The 17801-nt window shown below is 41.1% G+C and overlaps 1 protein-coding gene across 1 annotated transcript in view; it reads left to right on the top strand.

The window, feature by feature from the left end:
• The window catches only part of malrd1 (MAM and LDL receptor class A domain containing 1), a gene marked incomplete at both ends in the record, with an annotated part of 47145 nt that overhangs the window by 13790 nt on the left and 15554 nt on the right, over nucleotides 1-17801 (top strand). Inside the window, 8 exons of the mRNA XM_079234241.1 lie at nucleotides 39-195; nucleotides 1218-1374; nucleotides 1457-1567; nucleotides 2537-2750; nucleotides 2854-3101; nucleotides 4857-5145; nucleotides 10790-11035; nucleotides 12113-12270. Of these exons, the coding sequence (XP_079090367.1) occupies nucleotides 39-195; nucleotides 1218-1374; nucleotides 1457-1567; nucleotides 2537-2750; nucleotides 2854-3101; nucleotides 4857-5145; nucleotides 10790-11035; nucleotides 12113-12270 (1580 nt within the window). The remainder of the gene's footprint in view (nucleotides 1-38; nucleotides 196-1217; nucleotides 1375-1456; nucleotides 1568-2536; nucleotides 2751-2853; nucleotides 3102-4856; nucleotides 5146-10789; nucleotides 11036-12112; nucleotides 12271-17801) is intronic.

Here is a 17801-nt window from a genome sequence, read left to right as displayed (position 1 = left end):
TCCCTCCTGTGCTGATAATCACTTTTCTCTTCCTCTAGTGAAGGAACGGTGTGATTTTGAAGGCGGTGATACTTGTGGTTGGAACAGCGTTGTCTCCTCTTTGGTCCCAATCCACTCGTTTCGCTGGTCACCTGACCAAGGGGAGAGCATTCATGATGGAGAGCAATACCACCGTCCTATTAATGACCACACCCTGTGAGCACCCCCAACACCACTAATGTGACAGTAGTATCTTAAAGGTTTATCTACTACAGTCTTTAAAAAAAAAAAAATCTCTTATTGCACCTTTTCAAACTATGAGGATTTAATGCAAGTAAATTCAATATGTTTGGATTTTAGACGGTTGGTTGGATAAAACAAGCTATTTGAAAATGCAATCTTAGATTTTTGGACATTACATTGGGCCAATTGTTTTACTATTTTCTGATAGTTGGATAAAAAGATAAAAGATTAATGTTGGATGGTGAAACGGAATAAATCAAATGTCCCTAAAGTTGTATAACTGTTGCAGAAGAGATAACTAACCACTAAGTAGAGTGAAGAGTTAATCAATCTATAGAGAAGTACAGATTAGGGATGAGATTTCAAGAAAAGAAGGAAAGTAAAGCTAAATGTTCTGTGAGCTGAGTTAGTATGATGACCTGTAGCGGATAGACCAACCGGATTGTCCTTATCTGTGTTTTATTGAGTCATCAGTGAGAACAGAAATCAGCACTTTGACCACTAGATTTCAGACATTTCTTCCCTCAGGCCCTTGAGCTGAAACTATCTTTCCGCAACACCTTTAACTCGCTCTCTATCGATAAGTCATGAGTGAAATGGAGAGGGGAGGATCCGTCTTATTTAACCCAAGTCAAGCAACATCTCTTTGGGGATTTTTTTTAAAGTGAAGCAGAAATTTAAAAGGCTGGAACTAGAGAATTGTTGTCATTTTTGTTTGATAAAAGTACTAAAACCAATAATCAACTTGGCAAGAATAGGTCAATTCCAGAGAAATAAATGGGCACTCAACTTAAACTATACATCAGTACTCAGTCAAAAAAGGTGGGCGGACCTTCAAAGCAATCAGTGTCCAAAGGTCTTCCTCAGAGCAGTAGTGTTTAATACTTATACACAAGAAAATAAAAACAATTTCCTAATTTCACTCAAGTGTACCTGGACTCACACGTTGGGAACATAATTCTGATGTTCTGTGCTTCCTCTGTTTCCTCTGATAGAGGCGGTCCAGAGGGTTGGTACATGTGTTCAGACAGTTCAAACGGCGGCTACGGTCAAGCCACTGACCTCCAGACGCCTGCCATCTCCTCCACCGGGCCGCAGTGCACCCTGGTCTTTTGGTACCACATGAGCGGATTCACAGTGGGATCTCTGCAAGTAAGAGCAGTAAAGATACTGTATCCAACCCTGATAATTGTAATCAGTGTAACCATGGCTATTATTCTCACTACATTTGCAGGTGCTGTTAAAGGATGGAAACGTCACTCATGAGGTTTGGTCTCAGAGCGGTAACCAGGGAAACAAATGGAGACGAGGAGAAGTGTTCTTGGGCTTATCTAACAGCTTCCAGGTGTGTAAATGATTAGAGATGCTTTCAAATGTGGAACATAAATTAGATCCAATGCAATGAAATAATTCATGTTTTCGTAGTCAATAATACTGCGTCCTGCTGGAGCATCGGGCGATATTAGTTCCCCACAAAGACGTTCACTGCTGTCTCGTTGGTTGTAATCCTTTAATACTGTCGAGCCGGTGACAGTGGCATTCATTTTGTGAGTTGTCCGTCCGTCTGTCACATTCTCGTGAATGCAATAACTCAGGAATGCCTGGAGGAAATTTCTTCAAGATCTGGCACTGGCAATTTTGGGATATGTATGAGATTTGAATAGTTCACAGTGAGGAGCCCTCTTGACATAATTCCAGTGTCATTATCACTTTTACAATTATGTACATGATAAGTATAGACATTTAGTTTATGAGACATCCTCTCAGGTTACTGTGTGTGCACATCAATAATTGGCCTAATTTCTGACATGGCAGGCTAAAATGTATGCATAGACTTGATGATCAATGAATTGATTGAGTCTAATTCTGTCTAATGAGTCTTAACTTGTTAGCGTGACAGTAATCAGAGTTGTAAAGGTGCCATGCTGTCTGTCTGCTGAGGTTATTCCAGGTCAGTGTGACCACACAGAACGAGGTCCTGTATCATCTCTTTGACCAAATGCCACGCCCTTTTGAACATTTTAACTGTTAACCTTTGTCATATTGAGATCTGCTCTGATGGTTTAATCTGCAGCTGTAGGGATGGCCTTTTCACACTGAGGAGTTATGAGTCATAATGCCCTTTCTTCTTTTCCCCGAGAGCTTCATCAACTGACAGCAGAGTAACATTACTCATAGGAACAGCAGCTATCAGCTCTTATGTTCCAGTCCCTCGTCTTATGATGTAAAGCGTCAACTCGGGTGTCTAAAAATCTGCGTGATTATGTTTATATGATATACTGTCATATAAACTAGCTCTGTTGTTCTTGGTCAGGTGGTGTTCAGGGCAAAGCGAGGGATCAGCTACATGGGCGATGTGGTGATAGATGACGTCAGCTTCCTGCACTGCTCCCCTGCTCTTCCTTCAGACCAGCCATGCACACCTGAGCAGTACGCCTGTGCTAATGGCCACTGCATCCCTCAGGACAACCTGTGTGACTTCATCAACCACTGCGGGGACAACTCTGACGAGGACACCCACATCTGCAGTGAGGCCTCCTCTCATGTCTGACTGATGACACCCTGCCAAAGATCCATTTTCAGAGTAATTGATAGCCTGGATGGATTTAACTTTGGTTTGCTGTCTTTCAGGGGGCTTTAGTGGGCGCTGCAGCTTTGAGTTTGACCTCTGTTCCTGGCATCAGTGCCGACAGGATGACTTTGATTGGCTGATCAAAGCGGGCCGCACCCCCACATTTGGCACCGGGCCGTCGAGTGACCACACCTTGAGAGACCCCTCGGGGCACTACCTCTACCTGGAGAGCTCCTTCCCCCAGGCAGTCGGAGACGCCGCCCGCATATCAGGACCCTTACTGAGCCGCAGGAGCTCACAGTGCAAGGTGAGGCAGAGGTCAAAGGGCAGCAACCACAAGACTACACGAAAGAGTGATGCTTATTTTTACTTCTTTAAACTGGAAAACAAGTTAGTATGATACCATTATTTTGAGTTTAACCACTAAAAGGTCGATATATTGACGATTTATTTTTGCACAGATGCTCCCTTGAGCACAAAGGTTCTGCATAGAATATATAGCTTCAATTAAACAATTACCACCTACAGTAGTGAAAGGGAAATGCAAAAATCTATAACAATCAAAAAGTTAAAGACACACTAAAAAATGTAATAAAGCATTAACACTCCTGTGGCTTTCCTGACATGAATGCTAAAATATATTCTGTGGATCTCATTTGAAAGTGTACTGCAGTTTGCTCCATTTTAATCTGTCTGCCATGTTTTAAGTACATAATGAAGATGTTGCATATTCTTTATATTACATTATATATGTATATGTTATAAAGGGTTCTTAGAAATGAGAAGCAGCAGAGTTGTAATCAGCTGCAAACCACATTTGGAATATCATTTTAGTTTAGGAAATAACAAAAGGTGACCAACTCTTTCTGTCCATTTCACCAGCAATGTATTCTTCCATAAGAAAAAGTACATGAAGAGCTGAAATCAACATGTTTCGGCATATACACAGTAGTCTCATTGTGTTTAAGTTTGACTTCATGGGAATAAATGAGAGGATCGATCACGCTCCTGTGTCTGTCTGTTAAATACATGAAGTAGACGTTAGCTTAGATTAGAATCCAAGAGGAAACAGCTAGACTGGCTCTGTCAAAAGGTAATAAACCTTTGTGTTTTCAGGGGGCTTATGTCCTGGACCATTAAACAAACAAAATGAATACTGTGTTTTCTTTACTTAGAGCTAAACTAAGCTCCAGCTTCGTATTTAGCAGACATACATGAGCGCGACATCGATCCTCTCATCTAACTCTCGGCAAGAAATCTAATTAGTATTGTGAAGATGTTGAAATATTCCTTTAAGTTTGCAGTTGAAGTTGTGTTGCAACTTAACAAGCAATCACAAATTGAGTGTATGTGCTTGTGCACTTAGTGTGTCTGTGTGTATGTGTGTGTGTGTGTGTGTGTGCGTCCTCTCATCTGACAGCCTGATGCTCTACCGGGAGCGATGTCTTGATTGACTGCTCAGTTTGCGCTGTGCGGCGGGTCTGTCTGATCCCACTTTTGACCTGTCAATCAGTCACGCAGTCAGCAAAAAAGGCACCAATTAAAGTGAAGGGAGGGCCGTGCAGGGGAGACGTGAGAAGGAGAGAAGGACGGGCAACCTCTCTCCACAGATGGAGGGTGTAGTTGTGCTGCTGTCGCTGTTACACGCCTCCATTTGTAGAGAGAGCTGATAAAACACATCACTGTCTCAGTTCTGGGTGACGGACAGAGACAATCGTATCACCAATCTTTAATAAGACAAGGACTGAAAGGAAAAAGTGCTTCGATCCAGTAAATAGATTAAAACTTAATTACCTCTGTAGGCCCATCATTTTGGTTTCTTTCCGTATTCTGTCATGAGGAGTAATAGTTATTGTAGAGAAAGGAAAGTGAAAAAGAAAATGGAAAAGAAAGCAGTGTCAGAGGGCCAAGCTGTGTATCAGCCAGGAACAATGTGTATACTCCTCAAATATGTGTCTGCGTTAATCAAATATTATGTAATCTTCCTCCACTGTTGAGAAAGAATGGTTCACATCTGCACGCCTTATTTTGACCTATTTCTCATTTTCCATCCTTGGTCCAGATGCGTTTCTACATACACATGTCTGGAGACGGCATCGGGACCCTCAGCGTGTTCAGTAAAAGCGAAGGGCGCCTTCATCTCTTATTGAACCTGACGGGAGATCAGGGCAACTACTGGCAGATGAGGGAGATCTCGCTGAGCCATGAAAAGGACTTTCAGGTCATATTTGAAGGCAAGGTGGGCCGAAGTCCGAATAGAGACATCTGCCTGGATGACATCACTTTCTCTCCAGGGTGTCTGCTCGCTTTCTCAGCTAAAATGGAGGACAACACTCCTCCACCTCCTGCAGGTAGACACTCTACTTTGTCTCCATTGTTTTATGCACGATAAGCTCTTTTATTTTTCCTCTGCTCCAGCTGTGTTCCTCCTACTTTCCCACCGAATCCCACCTCCTGCCGGAACCCCCCCTTGAACTCAAAACATTGTAAAGAACTGCTGTTTTTTTCAGTGACTAATCTCTTTGATATTGTTATCAGGACTTTCATCCATCACATTATAACTCAATTTGATTTACTTTAATCCTACTATCTCTTTGAATTGCCTTTGAAAATAGTTCTTCATTCTCCAAGAACACAATGTCACTTTGATCCACCACTTTGGTTTGAACGAAAGTATCTCAACAACTTTTAAATGGTTTGCTATTAAATCTCCAGAAGATGAATTTAACAACTTACGATTGGTAATGCTACCATGAGGTAATGTGTTCTCGTTGTTTAGTTAGAGCTGGATCAGAAGCTGTTGTTGATCTGGGATGCCCTATAAAGCTGAATGAGACACAGGATTGTATGTTTGCACTGTTGCTAGATAACAATGGTGACCTCACCATATAAAGTACAAAAGTTCACAAGAGCAGTTAAAGGGACATTTCAACAACAAAATGACCATGTTTAATATCAATTACTGACAATTGTTACCTGGATTTCTTGAAGAAAACTTGTAAAACGTGCCTCCATTGCGAAAAACAAGATACATCTTGATAAATTGAAGTGAATGGGGGTCGTGTTTACCAACAGAAAAACTATATCAAAACATCAAATTCCAAACTCATACAGCTCGTGCAGCAAAGTGAACGGCTCATTTATTCAGTCGTACGCTCAGTACTTCCCAAACATCTTAGCATCTAAGCTAAGACCCTAAAAACACTTGACGAATAGCGTGAGAATATTTATGCTTTAATGTTTTAATTGTAAGGTTTTAGCAAAGACGCATGTGTTTGGGAAGCAGTGAGAATACAACTTGATAGATGAGACTTGGATTATGCGTGATGGTTTGATATAGTTTTGCCCCATTTACTTTAATTTTTCACTACTTTTTGACGTTTTTTGATTCTCTGTTCACTATGGAGGTAACACAGGTGAGTAATGGTTGGTGAAGTATTCCTTTAGGGTGTGTAGACAAAGACTGTGGCTCAACAAGACACTGCCCTTGCAAAACGAGTAAAAAAAAAACTGGTTTGTTCGTACTGGAGCATTAACAGGAGACCAATGTGTTTCTGCAAAGGACCAGAGCCCAGATGAAGGCCATTTTGGTGAGACATTGCTTTATATTATTGATCCGAAAAGAACTATAGGCAGTCAATTACAGCTTTTTAATTCCATCGTGACAAGGAGAGTGCTGGTTCTTGCTTTTAGTAAACAACTGTACAACTATATCACTTTAGGGCTGTTTTTCCTGTGAGAATATTCAAACATTGTAAAAAAAATAACAGCCTTTGGAGGACACAGCTGTGGAGCCCCATGTGCCAAAATTAGAGTATTTATCTGATTTAGGAACGATATTGCATCACTAAAATGCGGATAATTGCAATTTTGATGAATTTTGCTCTGATAGTGTGCTGTTAAATGAGAAATAAGAGGATTATTAGCTGCTGACGTACAAGAACCGTATCTTCATTTGGAAGAAGAGAATTAGCAGTTTCTGAAATTCATGCAATTTCTTTTTATAAAGAAAACAACATTTAATTCAGCTACAGTCTACACAGTCATGACCAAAACATGGGTCAGACCTCCTGGAGCAACAGAATACACTCTGAAACCTTTGCTTGACGTACTGAGGTCCCGTTTGTCACTATCTGTCTCAGCACTGACTTAGGAAAGCAATTCCTTTGTCTCAGACCTGGTAACTATTCATCCATTACTAGTTTGTCTGCATCCTCTATTCTTAAAGAGGTAACCCTTTAAGAGGTGAAAGAAATGAACAAGAGCTGATTTATTGCCATTGTTACTGAGGCTATAATTGGCCTATTCATTTTATTGACTGTCTTGTGTCTTGGATGTCGGGGAGAAGAGAGAGTTTCTGGATCATCTGCTCTCAGAAACCTCTGCAGGAGTCTCCTTGTCTCTTTGAGACGAGCTGGAGAAGGCTTCTTTCCAGCAGCAGGAGTGTGATTTATTTTATTTTTTATAGGTTTTCTCTACAGCGGTGTATTTCTCTTACACGTTTCACTGTCTCGTGTCTCTTTGCATTCATCAGTATGAGTGCTTACAGTGAGTAGCTAGACCCCCATAGAGTCAGAGTATTAATACATCACTATGGAACTCTGAAGTAGTGCGGCTTCGCTGAGATTTAATGATGCTTCCATGTTAATGCTGTTCATTATCTTTCTGCCCTGCTCTGCTTGACGCCTTCACCATGACTGGAGGATCAAAAGGATGCTCAAATTATATTTCTGTCTTGAAATGTCTGCTGAAAAAAGTGAAACACAGTGGAGATGAACGCAGAGTTGTTTGTGATGCTGTGAACAAAAAAAGCAGCAGTGTGTCTTTGAAACAAAGCATGCTTACTCTGAATAATCAAAAGTCTTTACCGTCTTTAATGCGTGGAACTACTTTTTATTGAAGAAATAATCCCTCTGAAAACTGTAGACGTTGTTTTTTGTGGATTACCCAGAGTAACTGTAAAGGTCCTTGAAAAGAGATGTTGCTGTTAAATTGAATTCACTTCCATCGTACAGAAGTGGAAGTGATGTGTGTGTCTGTGTGTGTGTGTGTGTGTGTGTGTGTGTGTGTGTGTGTGTGTGTGTGTGTATGTAAATACACAAATGGCAAGCTGATGTCACTTACTTATACCGTAAGTGACTTCAGCTTTAATAAAGGAGCTGGGAGTATCTGTCATAAAGATTTAATAGAAAAGCAAGGTTGAGAAATAGAAAGGGATGTGAGTCTGTGTGAGAGAAGTACATCCCGGCCGAGAGAGAAGCGTCTGAGACCACAGACAGCAGGAACTGTAATTATAAACTGAAGCGCCTCCGGGGGATTGTCTTCCACTGCTTCAGTCTATAATACTGTCACTGATTATATGATGGACTGGTGAGACACATTGCATCATGTGTTGTCGTTTTTTTGTATGGCTGGGAATTTTATCTTGGCTTTAACAACAATTGTTGGATACCTGCAAACTATTTGAACAATGCGCTGTCTCACAACAAGTATGTTTACCAACTGCACGGGAAAAAAAATCGGAAAAAGTCTCCCAAGTCTTGCCAGTGAAAGCCTTTATAAACTGGGCAGCAGCATAAATCTCTGCCTCATGAATAATGAAAGTGATGAGCCAATGTATTACATTCACCAGAAGAGAAATGGAAAGATGTCCCTCGTGATGGTCATTAATTAAGGCTTCATTGGCAATCTCTTCTCCCTGCATATCATTTTGCACGTGGTTCTTTCTGTAAATGTCCAGTCAAGTCTGAAGAAAGGCTTCAGGAACATTTACTCACAGTCACCTACACAGTGGCCACTTTATTGGATATGGCTCACGGTTCGATCCCTGGTGTCCCCATAGTTCGCATGTTGAAGTGTCCTTGAGCAAGACACTGAACTCCGGACGCTTCACAGCAGCCAACTGGTTCCTAAATTGCTAAGGATGCAGAGACCAAATTTCATTGATGTATGTAAAAATATGTAATTGACGATCATAATAAAGTTTAAGTAACTACATTACATTCAGAGGTGTTTCTAATTGTCTGTCTTCTCTGCTTGCATAAATAAGGCGGGCAGAATATTAGAAGCACCTCTGAATGTAGAGCAACACCACAAACTATGGCGTCCGTCACTGCTAAAACATGTAATTGAATTAGTGGCAGTGATAGTTAACTGATAGCGTCATAACATTATTGCAAAAGATAGATGAAGCCAGCAAACACTTAGACTCGAAACTAGACTTGTTCTCTCCGTCCTCCTCTTATCGTCAGTGGCCTCATATCGTAGCTTTCATTTAATCTTCAACTTGACAGCTTCACAAGAGGTTGACGTATCAGACATACTGGATGAGCGATGTGGCTTTGATGCTGTCACTGTTTAATCTGTGTTTCATGAAGACAAAGAAAGGCAGGGACCAGGAACATGATGAAGCTTTATATATTATAGAAATATAACATATTGATCGCCTGGCACCTTTCGTTGTCCCGATTGGACAACAAGACACAAGTCTGTCACTTTATCTGACAGACTTTTAATTCCAGAAGTAAGAATTGATTAAAAAGTTGATCTGGGACAACATCTTTGCACCAGGGGGCAGTATGCCAACCGATGTACTGTATATGAGGAGAGGGTCACATTACACACAGCACTGCAGAGCCACAAAGTTATCCATGTAACAAGATACGTACTGGAGTCAATGAGGACAGATGAGTACCTTCAGAGTGAAGAACTACATATTTCAAGAGATTTAGTCGGTTGCGGGAGATGTGGCAGATTATTAGCTTCAAGCGTTCACTTTTCTTTAAATTAATCCACCAGCACACTGCACATCAGGTGGTGAGGCAGCCCGGCTTCACAGTCTGGAGCCGTGGCTTCCTGGCTTTTGTTGGGGCGCATTGCTTCTGGTCCCATGCATCTGAAGAAGAACAAAGAATTAGGAGGGACTTATACCCCTTTCTCTCCTTTGCTTACAGGGACCACCCCTCTTCCTCACGCCTCAGCTCCCTTTCTAACACTCCCCAAAACCCAAGCACTGACCCCGCTGGAATGCCTGGCGCCAAAAGAAGCAGATTACAGCCTTATGATACAATGATGTGTCCCCCAGGCTTCCTTGGCTTCTTAAGCTTCTTAAAGAGACACTGATGCTGCATGCAGATGCTCTTCCCCTTCTTGAGTTGACTTCTTGTGCTCTGAAGCTAATGCTGAAGTCTTGGGGTGCTGCTAAATTTGGTGAAACACACAGTAGATAAAAAGACAGTATTCAGATTTTCTTTTATTACACTATTCAATTTTTAAATAAATAGTTAGACATTTAGGGAACTATTTTCATATGTTTTCTTGTCAAAACTTAGATGAGAAGATCTGCACGGTAAATATGAAGCTACATCCAGCACATGGTTAGCTATGTTTAGCATGAAGGCTGGAAACAGGGAAAAACTGTTTGGGTGGTTCTTTCAAAAAAGTAACAACACCAAGCTACCAGCACTGATTAACATTGTATGTCTTGTTTGTTTAATACATACAAAAAACAAAGTGTAAAGGTAACAACTTGCAGTTTTACAGGGAATTTTGTGCCGGACTATTTCTTGGCCGGGAGCAGTAACTTCCTGACATCTTTTCAGTTTTTTGTACAGATTCAACTTTAAAGGTGATGGTCGGTAAACGTGCTACCTTTGGACAGAGCCCTCTGTTTCACCCTGTTTTCAGACATTGTGCTCAGCTAAGCTAACCAGCTTGATATTTGCCGTGCAGACATGTGAGTGTCATCAGTCCTTTCATCTAACTTACAGCAAGAAGATGAATAGAGGTACTTGTCTCCTCACAATCTTGACCTCCGACCTCTAAGTCTCGCTCTGGACAATAAAACGTTAACACCTGTCACGATGTTGACGAACCATGTCCTTGCTGGGAAACACATTCCCTTTACATACTGGAACATACACGGCTATAGAATGGTCGTGTTTGTTTCCTAACATCAATCTGAATAATGATTTAATGCGTGTTTCTTATTTACAGGCTCCTGTCCTTCAGGCTCCCTGCCTTGTGAAAATGGCCGGTGTTTCACTCCGGGGCAGAGCTGTGACTTCACAGATGACTGTGGCGACGGCACTGATGAAAAGGATTGTGGGACTTCCTGCTCCTTTGAAAACGGCCGCTGTGGCTGGATGAGCTCCCTGGCCGATAACTTTGATTGGACTCTGGGGACCGGATCTGTGAAAAGCATACGGCCTCCATACGACCACACGTTGGCGGATGAAAGTGGTATGTGTTCACAATGTGTTGTTCATGCACTCTTAAACTGTCAACTCATTTAAAAGTCATAAAACCTTCAAAATGTCTCATTGAAGTGAAGTTCCTTGCTGTTCTAGCCTCCTCTTTGGATTTCCATTGTGTAATTTAAACGCACCTTCACTTCTGGGTAGTTGTATAATCAGAGTGAATGGAACGGAGCAGACTTTTTAATTCCTATTTGTTAAACCTGAAATGCTGCAGTAGCTCTCCGCAATGTTTAATTCATGACTAAATCAATGTACGGCAGGTGGGCCTTCAGGTGATTGATGCAGGGCGTCTAGGGCCGCAATTCCATTATACAGTGTGCAGGGGGAAAAAGAGATACACATGAATATATAAACACGTATGTGCAATTGCACACGCAACCTATGGAGGTGCTTCCCCCAATCCTCCCGAAGTTGATGGCGCTCTGATGCGGCTGTGTGAGAGAGAACAGTAAATAGTGAGGCTAATATCAATGAGGTGCCATTAAACGTTGCATTACATGCACGCCTCGTTTCCTGTAGATCCCGCTTTGATGAGAAGCATCTTGAAACCAGAGCAGAAATGGCGGACCCCAACACTAAGAATAAAAATACGGCGATAACTGGTGCTGAAAAAAATGCAGGCCGTGAATCATATGAAATATCGGGTTTGATTTCCTGAAGATCTGAAGGATAAGAACATTGAACTGTAACGTGTAATGTGACGTTCATGTTCATGTAAAAGTTATTATAATAAAAAGCTTTCTGAAATCATTAGTGATGTAGAAAACAATAGCACTCCCTTTGTTTTTGCGTTCAACCATCAGAGTTTTTCTTTCTTTATGTGCTTGACTCGACTGAGAAGCTTTCAGATTTAAGAGGTCCTCGGGTGTCAAAAGGCAGCGCGGTATTAGCAGATGTGTCAGCAATTACTCTGTGACACATTCCCCACCCCCGCCCTGACTCCGTGACCACGATGTTAGTGACAGTGCTGTAATTTGTCTCTGGCCGTAAGAGTCGCTCACACAGAGATGGTTATCAATTACCCTTCTCCTCCATCACTTCTTCTCTTTGTTCTCTTTAGGTCATTTCTTCTACCTGGAAGCTACACCGGTGGGACTCAAAGGCGATAAGGCTCATATCAGGAGCTCTGCTTGGAAAGAGTCGAGCGCCATCTGCAAGCTCTCCTTCTGGTATTACATTTCCCACGTGGCCTCGGGAACAATCCGCCTGCTGATCAAGGTAAACCACCTGCAGACGAGTATTTCGACACACTCACCATTAGAAATGATGGATCTAACTGGTGTCAGCTCATGATAGTTTATAAAACGAACCCTGCCAACCTGTCTCTTTCCATCAAGCAGGGCTATCAAAGCCAGATCATATTAAATCATATTAATGATGACAGTAATCATGTCATATTAGCGCTGCTGTCTAGTGGTGCCATTTATTTGGTAAAAAGAGAGGTGAGGCTGTCAATCACTTCGCTTTTTTTATTTGTATCTGTAGTGGGCGGTTGAGGTGAGTCATGGGGTCATGGTCCCCCCTTCAGCTAAGACCCCACCCACCACCACCACCATCTGGGCACACACACACCAGCCCTGCCAGTTCTCAAGGCATCTTGCTTGTTTGGCGTTCAGCCTTCCAGTTTGTGTATGCATGGTTGACTTTCAGGGATTAGGGTTTCTGCTTGCAGCTTTTCTGCCATTGAAATTCTGCTGTGATTTACTGTGCCTCCAGCCTGTGGTCCGTGTCGTCTCAACTTCATTTAACTTTGTCAGGTAGGACTCAAGGTCAAGGTGCAGGACTTAATTAATGTGTGATTGTGTGTGAAAGTGTGCAGAATGTGTCTCACATCCTCCCACATGCACAGCACAAGCGTGATTGCCAGCGTGTCCTTGTGGGCGTTGCAGAAACCGTTTTCAAAACACGTCGGCAAATCATGATGCAAATTTGTCTTTTTTTTAGGTCCATCAGCACTTTAAATATAAATGCGCATTAAAGCGCAAGTCTTAGTTTTTCTTATTGAAAACATATATGCCATAAAAAGACCAAAACCACACACGAATTACCGTTCAAAGTGATTGAGGACAGTAAACATTAAAACAATAGATATAAAGAGTAGAACATTGTCTTTGTTATTGTCCACAAATCTCACATTAAGACCAAAAACTACACTGATGAGGTAAGTACTACCTGTATCGTCAAATACTGTATTTGAATATGTAAATAGTCCACCAAATGCAGTATTTCTCTTGTCTGAGCAATGTTTGCAAATATCTACGGTGCCCAGCTGATTGAGAAAATAATTGTTTTACAGCTGAAAAATAGATTTGGAAACTGCACAACCAATGTCTAAAAGAAGGGATAACTCAAACATATCTTTTGTTCAGTTTAACACGGTTATAATCTCAAAAATCATTAAAGAAAGTTGAAATTCTTTGATCATTTATTTTGCAGACATAAATGTGGAGAGCACAATTTAATATGTTCTACATGATTGCGTTGTATAGAACAAAGGGATTTTGATTAAACATCAGAATTTTAACCTTCGACTTGGTGTTTTTTTCGTGATGCAAGAGTTCGTCACACATGATTCGCTCAAGAACTGCCAGGAATCTGAAAATGTAGACGTTCTGTTCTGTTTCTTTCTATGATTAAACGGTGTATTAGTATCTCCTTCAAACTTCCACCGAGTCATTAGGTTTTGGGTCAATTGGAACCAATGGGGTCAGAAAGGACTGAGAAAAGCCCTGATACATTTTTCTTTATTGAGAATATCAACAGACTTGTCCATTGAATGTTATATTGTTATAATATTCATGCCACGTCTCTCATAAACTGCGTATACACTCATGCTAGCACCTGTGGATGTAGATATATTTATCGATGCGGTTTTGAATTACTACCACCCTGCTACTGTATGGTATTGATTGCACATGAAAGTCTGGTGCAGGCAGGATACCAACGGTCTTAGAAATTCAACTCAGGGAATTTGCCCAGTTTTTCAGTCAAGCCCACTGGCTGTTTGATTGATTATGTGTCTATGTGAGAGACGGGGGATGATGAATGCATGTGGACTATTTTACATGTCCCGCTTGTTCACGTTGTGGTGGAAAATGTAAAATGTGGCCTTTTAAAGAAGGTTAACTCTCCACATGAAAATGAAGCGATGGAATCACTCACACACTGAGAAGAGTGTGAGTTCAGAGGTCACCGTGTATGATTTTACACATTGAGTGTGTTGCCTGATTTGTGTTCAGTGTGAGTGAGAGAACCAATATCTCAGTTCAGTTTTATGTCCCCGTCGTCTCCCATACAACATAAATCATACTAAGTGCATGTGTGACCTAGAAGGTTCATAGACATTAGCACTTACAGATTATTGCTTTGTGCTATAATGTACAACATTATAGCATTTTCATAGCCTCAATGTTGGCTTCTGTCAAAACGGCTACATAAAGAAAAACAGGAACACACATTTGCACAAGCATGGCTGTAAATACACACACACACACTCATAGTGTCAATACGACGTGAGCCGTCTTTTTAAAGGTTGATTGAAGAACAAAGGCCGTTATGGTAATGACACTGTCGACTTCAGTGGGCCAAGGCACAGTGTGGGAGGGAGGGGATTATATTTACCTGGCAAGTGTTTCCCTCTGTGAAGTCTCACAGGGGGCTCGACAGTCCTGTCTATTTATATCACCAAGCCTGTGAACTGCTTGAGTTGTTATCCATCAGTGAGTGGACTGAACACGGCAGGAGCTCCGGGTGAATTGCAGTCTGATAATGATGTGTCATTTTTATGCATTCATCTAATATGCAACGCTGCATGTGATACAAGGAGATCCAGCTGAGGGTAGAAAGCATTTTCATAGAGGTGCCATGCAGGGATTATTTTCTAAATAGAACAGAAAGCTTGAAAGCGAAAAAATATCTGGATTTTAGATTGAATATTTGTAGAAACTCTGGAATTCAGATTATGCCTTTTTGACATGAGTGATAGCCTGAATACATTGTGTGATAATTGGATCTTCAAACACTTAAAAAAAAGATATGTATTTCAACCGCATTATGCAAACTCACTACTTGGAGAATAAAAGTGCCGGAGCATCGTTCCGGTGCACTCCGGCAGCACTACACCTCTGCATGAGTGTGCATACAAGCATGCATCAGTTGAATAGCCGGCAGGACACATTCGTGTACACGCTGCTAAAATGTGGAACACCTCTGTGTGTGATCTGAGTGTCAATCATCCTCAATGCTTCTTGGGAGCATTTGAGCCCCAATAAACATGTTATTGACGGGTCTAAACAGGCCTTTAAAGCGTAAGTCACCAACTGGTTCGCATAGCTTAGCATAAAGACATAAAAAGAGTGAAAACAACAAGTTGTGTTTTATCTGGTGTTTATGTTTTAGCCTCTTTCAAAGACTGTAAATATGCGTATTTCACAATATGTGAAACTTATCTCAACATTCTTTTTTTTTTGTTGAATGTAAGGAATATCTTACTTTCCTTTTCAGACATCATGTATATTTCCGAAAACATGCTTTGATGTCATGATGAATGAGGGAATTACTTTAAACTGATGCTACATAGCCTGCCGCTTACTCGTTTGTGTAGTTATCTATGGTGCAGTTGGTTCAAATAATGGCCTGCCATTACGGTGAGCCAAACATCTGCCCGTCTGCCAAAGAAAGGATGTTTTTCCCAAGTAAAATATAGCATGACGGAGATAATAATTGATTTGAAGCGTTGTTGTCGAGCAACCCTATCGTATAAACAATATGGTAAAAGATTGTAACAGCTCTTAAGATTGAGCACAATAAGTGGATGTACTTTGAATTGAAGGTGATCCGACAGAGAAACAGCTGCCAGCGGCTCCATACAATGACAAATATACATGAATACAAATTGGATTTAGACTTAGTGAAACATTCAGTATATGGTTATTCTATAGGGGATTTCAATAAAATAAGCATTTTATTGTGATTGCATTTTTCTTTGTTCTTTCCAGCCTCTTGACTGTCACCGGGCGGATAATAAAAGAAATTATGCAAATGTATATCCACTCTTCACTTTGAGCAAAATAAAATGTGGTTGCATTGCCTCGACTGCCAGCGCAGGAAACGAACCTTCAAATTGATCAAAAAAAGGACTGATTCGCCACAGAAACATCAAGTGTGAGCTAAACATGCCAGTCGCTCTAAGGCTGCTTTTGTGGATTGAGCCTTTATTCCATGACATAAATCTGGATAAATCCTGCTGTAACGCTGCCTAATAATCTATGCTCTGCTCTCACAGTAACAAGATTACTTCAAGCCAGGGCTCCACTAGCGTAAAGCAGAGGAGACAGCCTGGGCATGCCTCACCCAAGGGTGCATTTTAATAGGCTTTCAAACTGCAGAGTAGGATATGACATTGCTTGTCCTCTGGTCTCCAGTACATTACACCAAGTCCCTTTTTACTGCAGTCAAGCCTCCGGCCACATCTTGATACTTCAGGTATACAGTTAGTTATCTCTGTCTTATATGATTGGAAATGCACTGTGTGTTAAGTTCACATGCAATGTTCCACAAAGTTTGAGACTGTTCAACGTGACCCTGTCCTCAAACTGAATTAATGATGTTCTAGACCTGCAGTCATTCAGCCACCTTTTTAAAAAAGACGTGAGCACAAGGATGTGGTTATGAATAATTGCAGAGTTATACCAGTCGTAATATTGGCCTTGTGAACCTCCGGAGGATGCGGGTAGTGAAATCTATACTGTCTCCTATTAAAAGCACTGTGGTTTAACCAGACAGCGCTTCTCTGTGTTGACCTGACGCTGAAGAAGACTTGAACAATCACTCCAATCACCTCAAGCGAGAAACGCCATAAAAAAACACCCACAAAATGGATGTACTTCAGATGCAAGTCGCAATAAAGAAGCTTGAATCTTGATTATTGCATGGCATGTACACCTAAATGGTAAATGGTAATAGTAATCGAAAATGGATTTGAACTTTTCTACGTCGTACGACCACCTTTAAAGCGTTAAACGCTACATGTCATTCACCCATTCACACACTGATGGTAGGGGCTGCCATGCAAGGTTGAGATTCTCCTTATTGTCAACATGAAAACACCAAAACATGTTAGTTCTTCTCTCAATACTTTGGCCTAAGCCCATTGGTTCCGACTGCAGACGTAGCCCTTTGAAAATGGGGCATTAGCATATAATTTAATAATGACGTTTGCACTTTAATTCTTAGCAATCGTCACTAGAGCCGCAGGAAATAGTGCATTTGTTGGGGTCTATTTCCAGTGTATGAATACACATTTACAGCATTAGTGAGAATTTGCAGCAGTGTGATCATGTATTTTCGGATCATCTCAGAATAAACTACAGTGCTCGTGTTCATGGTAATGCAGGAACGTGTCATCCAGTGCAACAGTGTGGCTCATTGTTGTGTTTTTTCATAGTTTTTAAACAACAATGCTGCTCTTTGGCACAGAGGAATAACATCCGGCTTTGGCTACACAAGATCAGATTTAATTCATTGTTGGTTTTGGTCTTTTATGGGATTTGTTGAGGTAAGAAAAATATAGAAACACTATAGCTTTATCCTTAAATGCTTTTTGTGCTTCGATTCATGCTTTTGATCTAACTACTGTTGACTGTTGGCAATGCTGCAGAGAAGAATACACCATCTTTCTTCACCGTCTTCAATTCGTCTTTGACAAATATTTGTCTGAATTGGCTCAAATTCAGTGTCCTTGGTTTAAT

The sequence above is a fragment of the Taurulus bubalis genome (assembly GCF_910589615.1).
Source record: "Taurulus bubalis genome assembly, chromosome: 18".
Lineage (NCBI taxonomy): Eukaryota > Metazoa > Chordata > Actinopteri > Perciformes > Cottidae > Taurulus > Taurulus bubalis.
The sequence above is the reverse complement of the archived record's forward strand: the minus strand, read 5'-3'. Positions and strand labels throughout refer to the sequence as shown.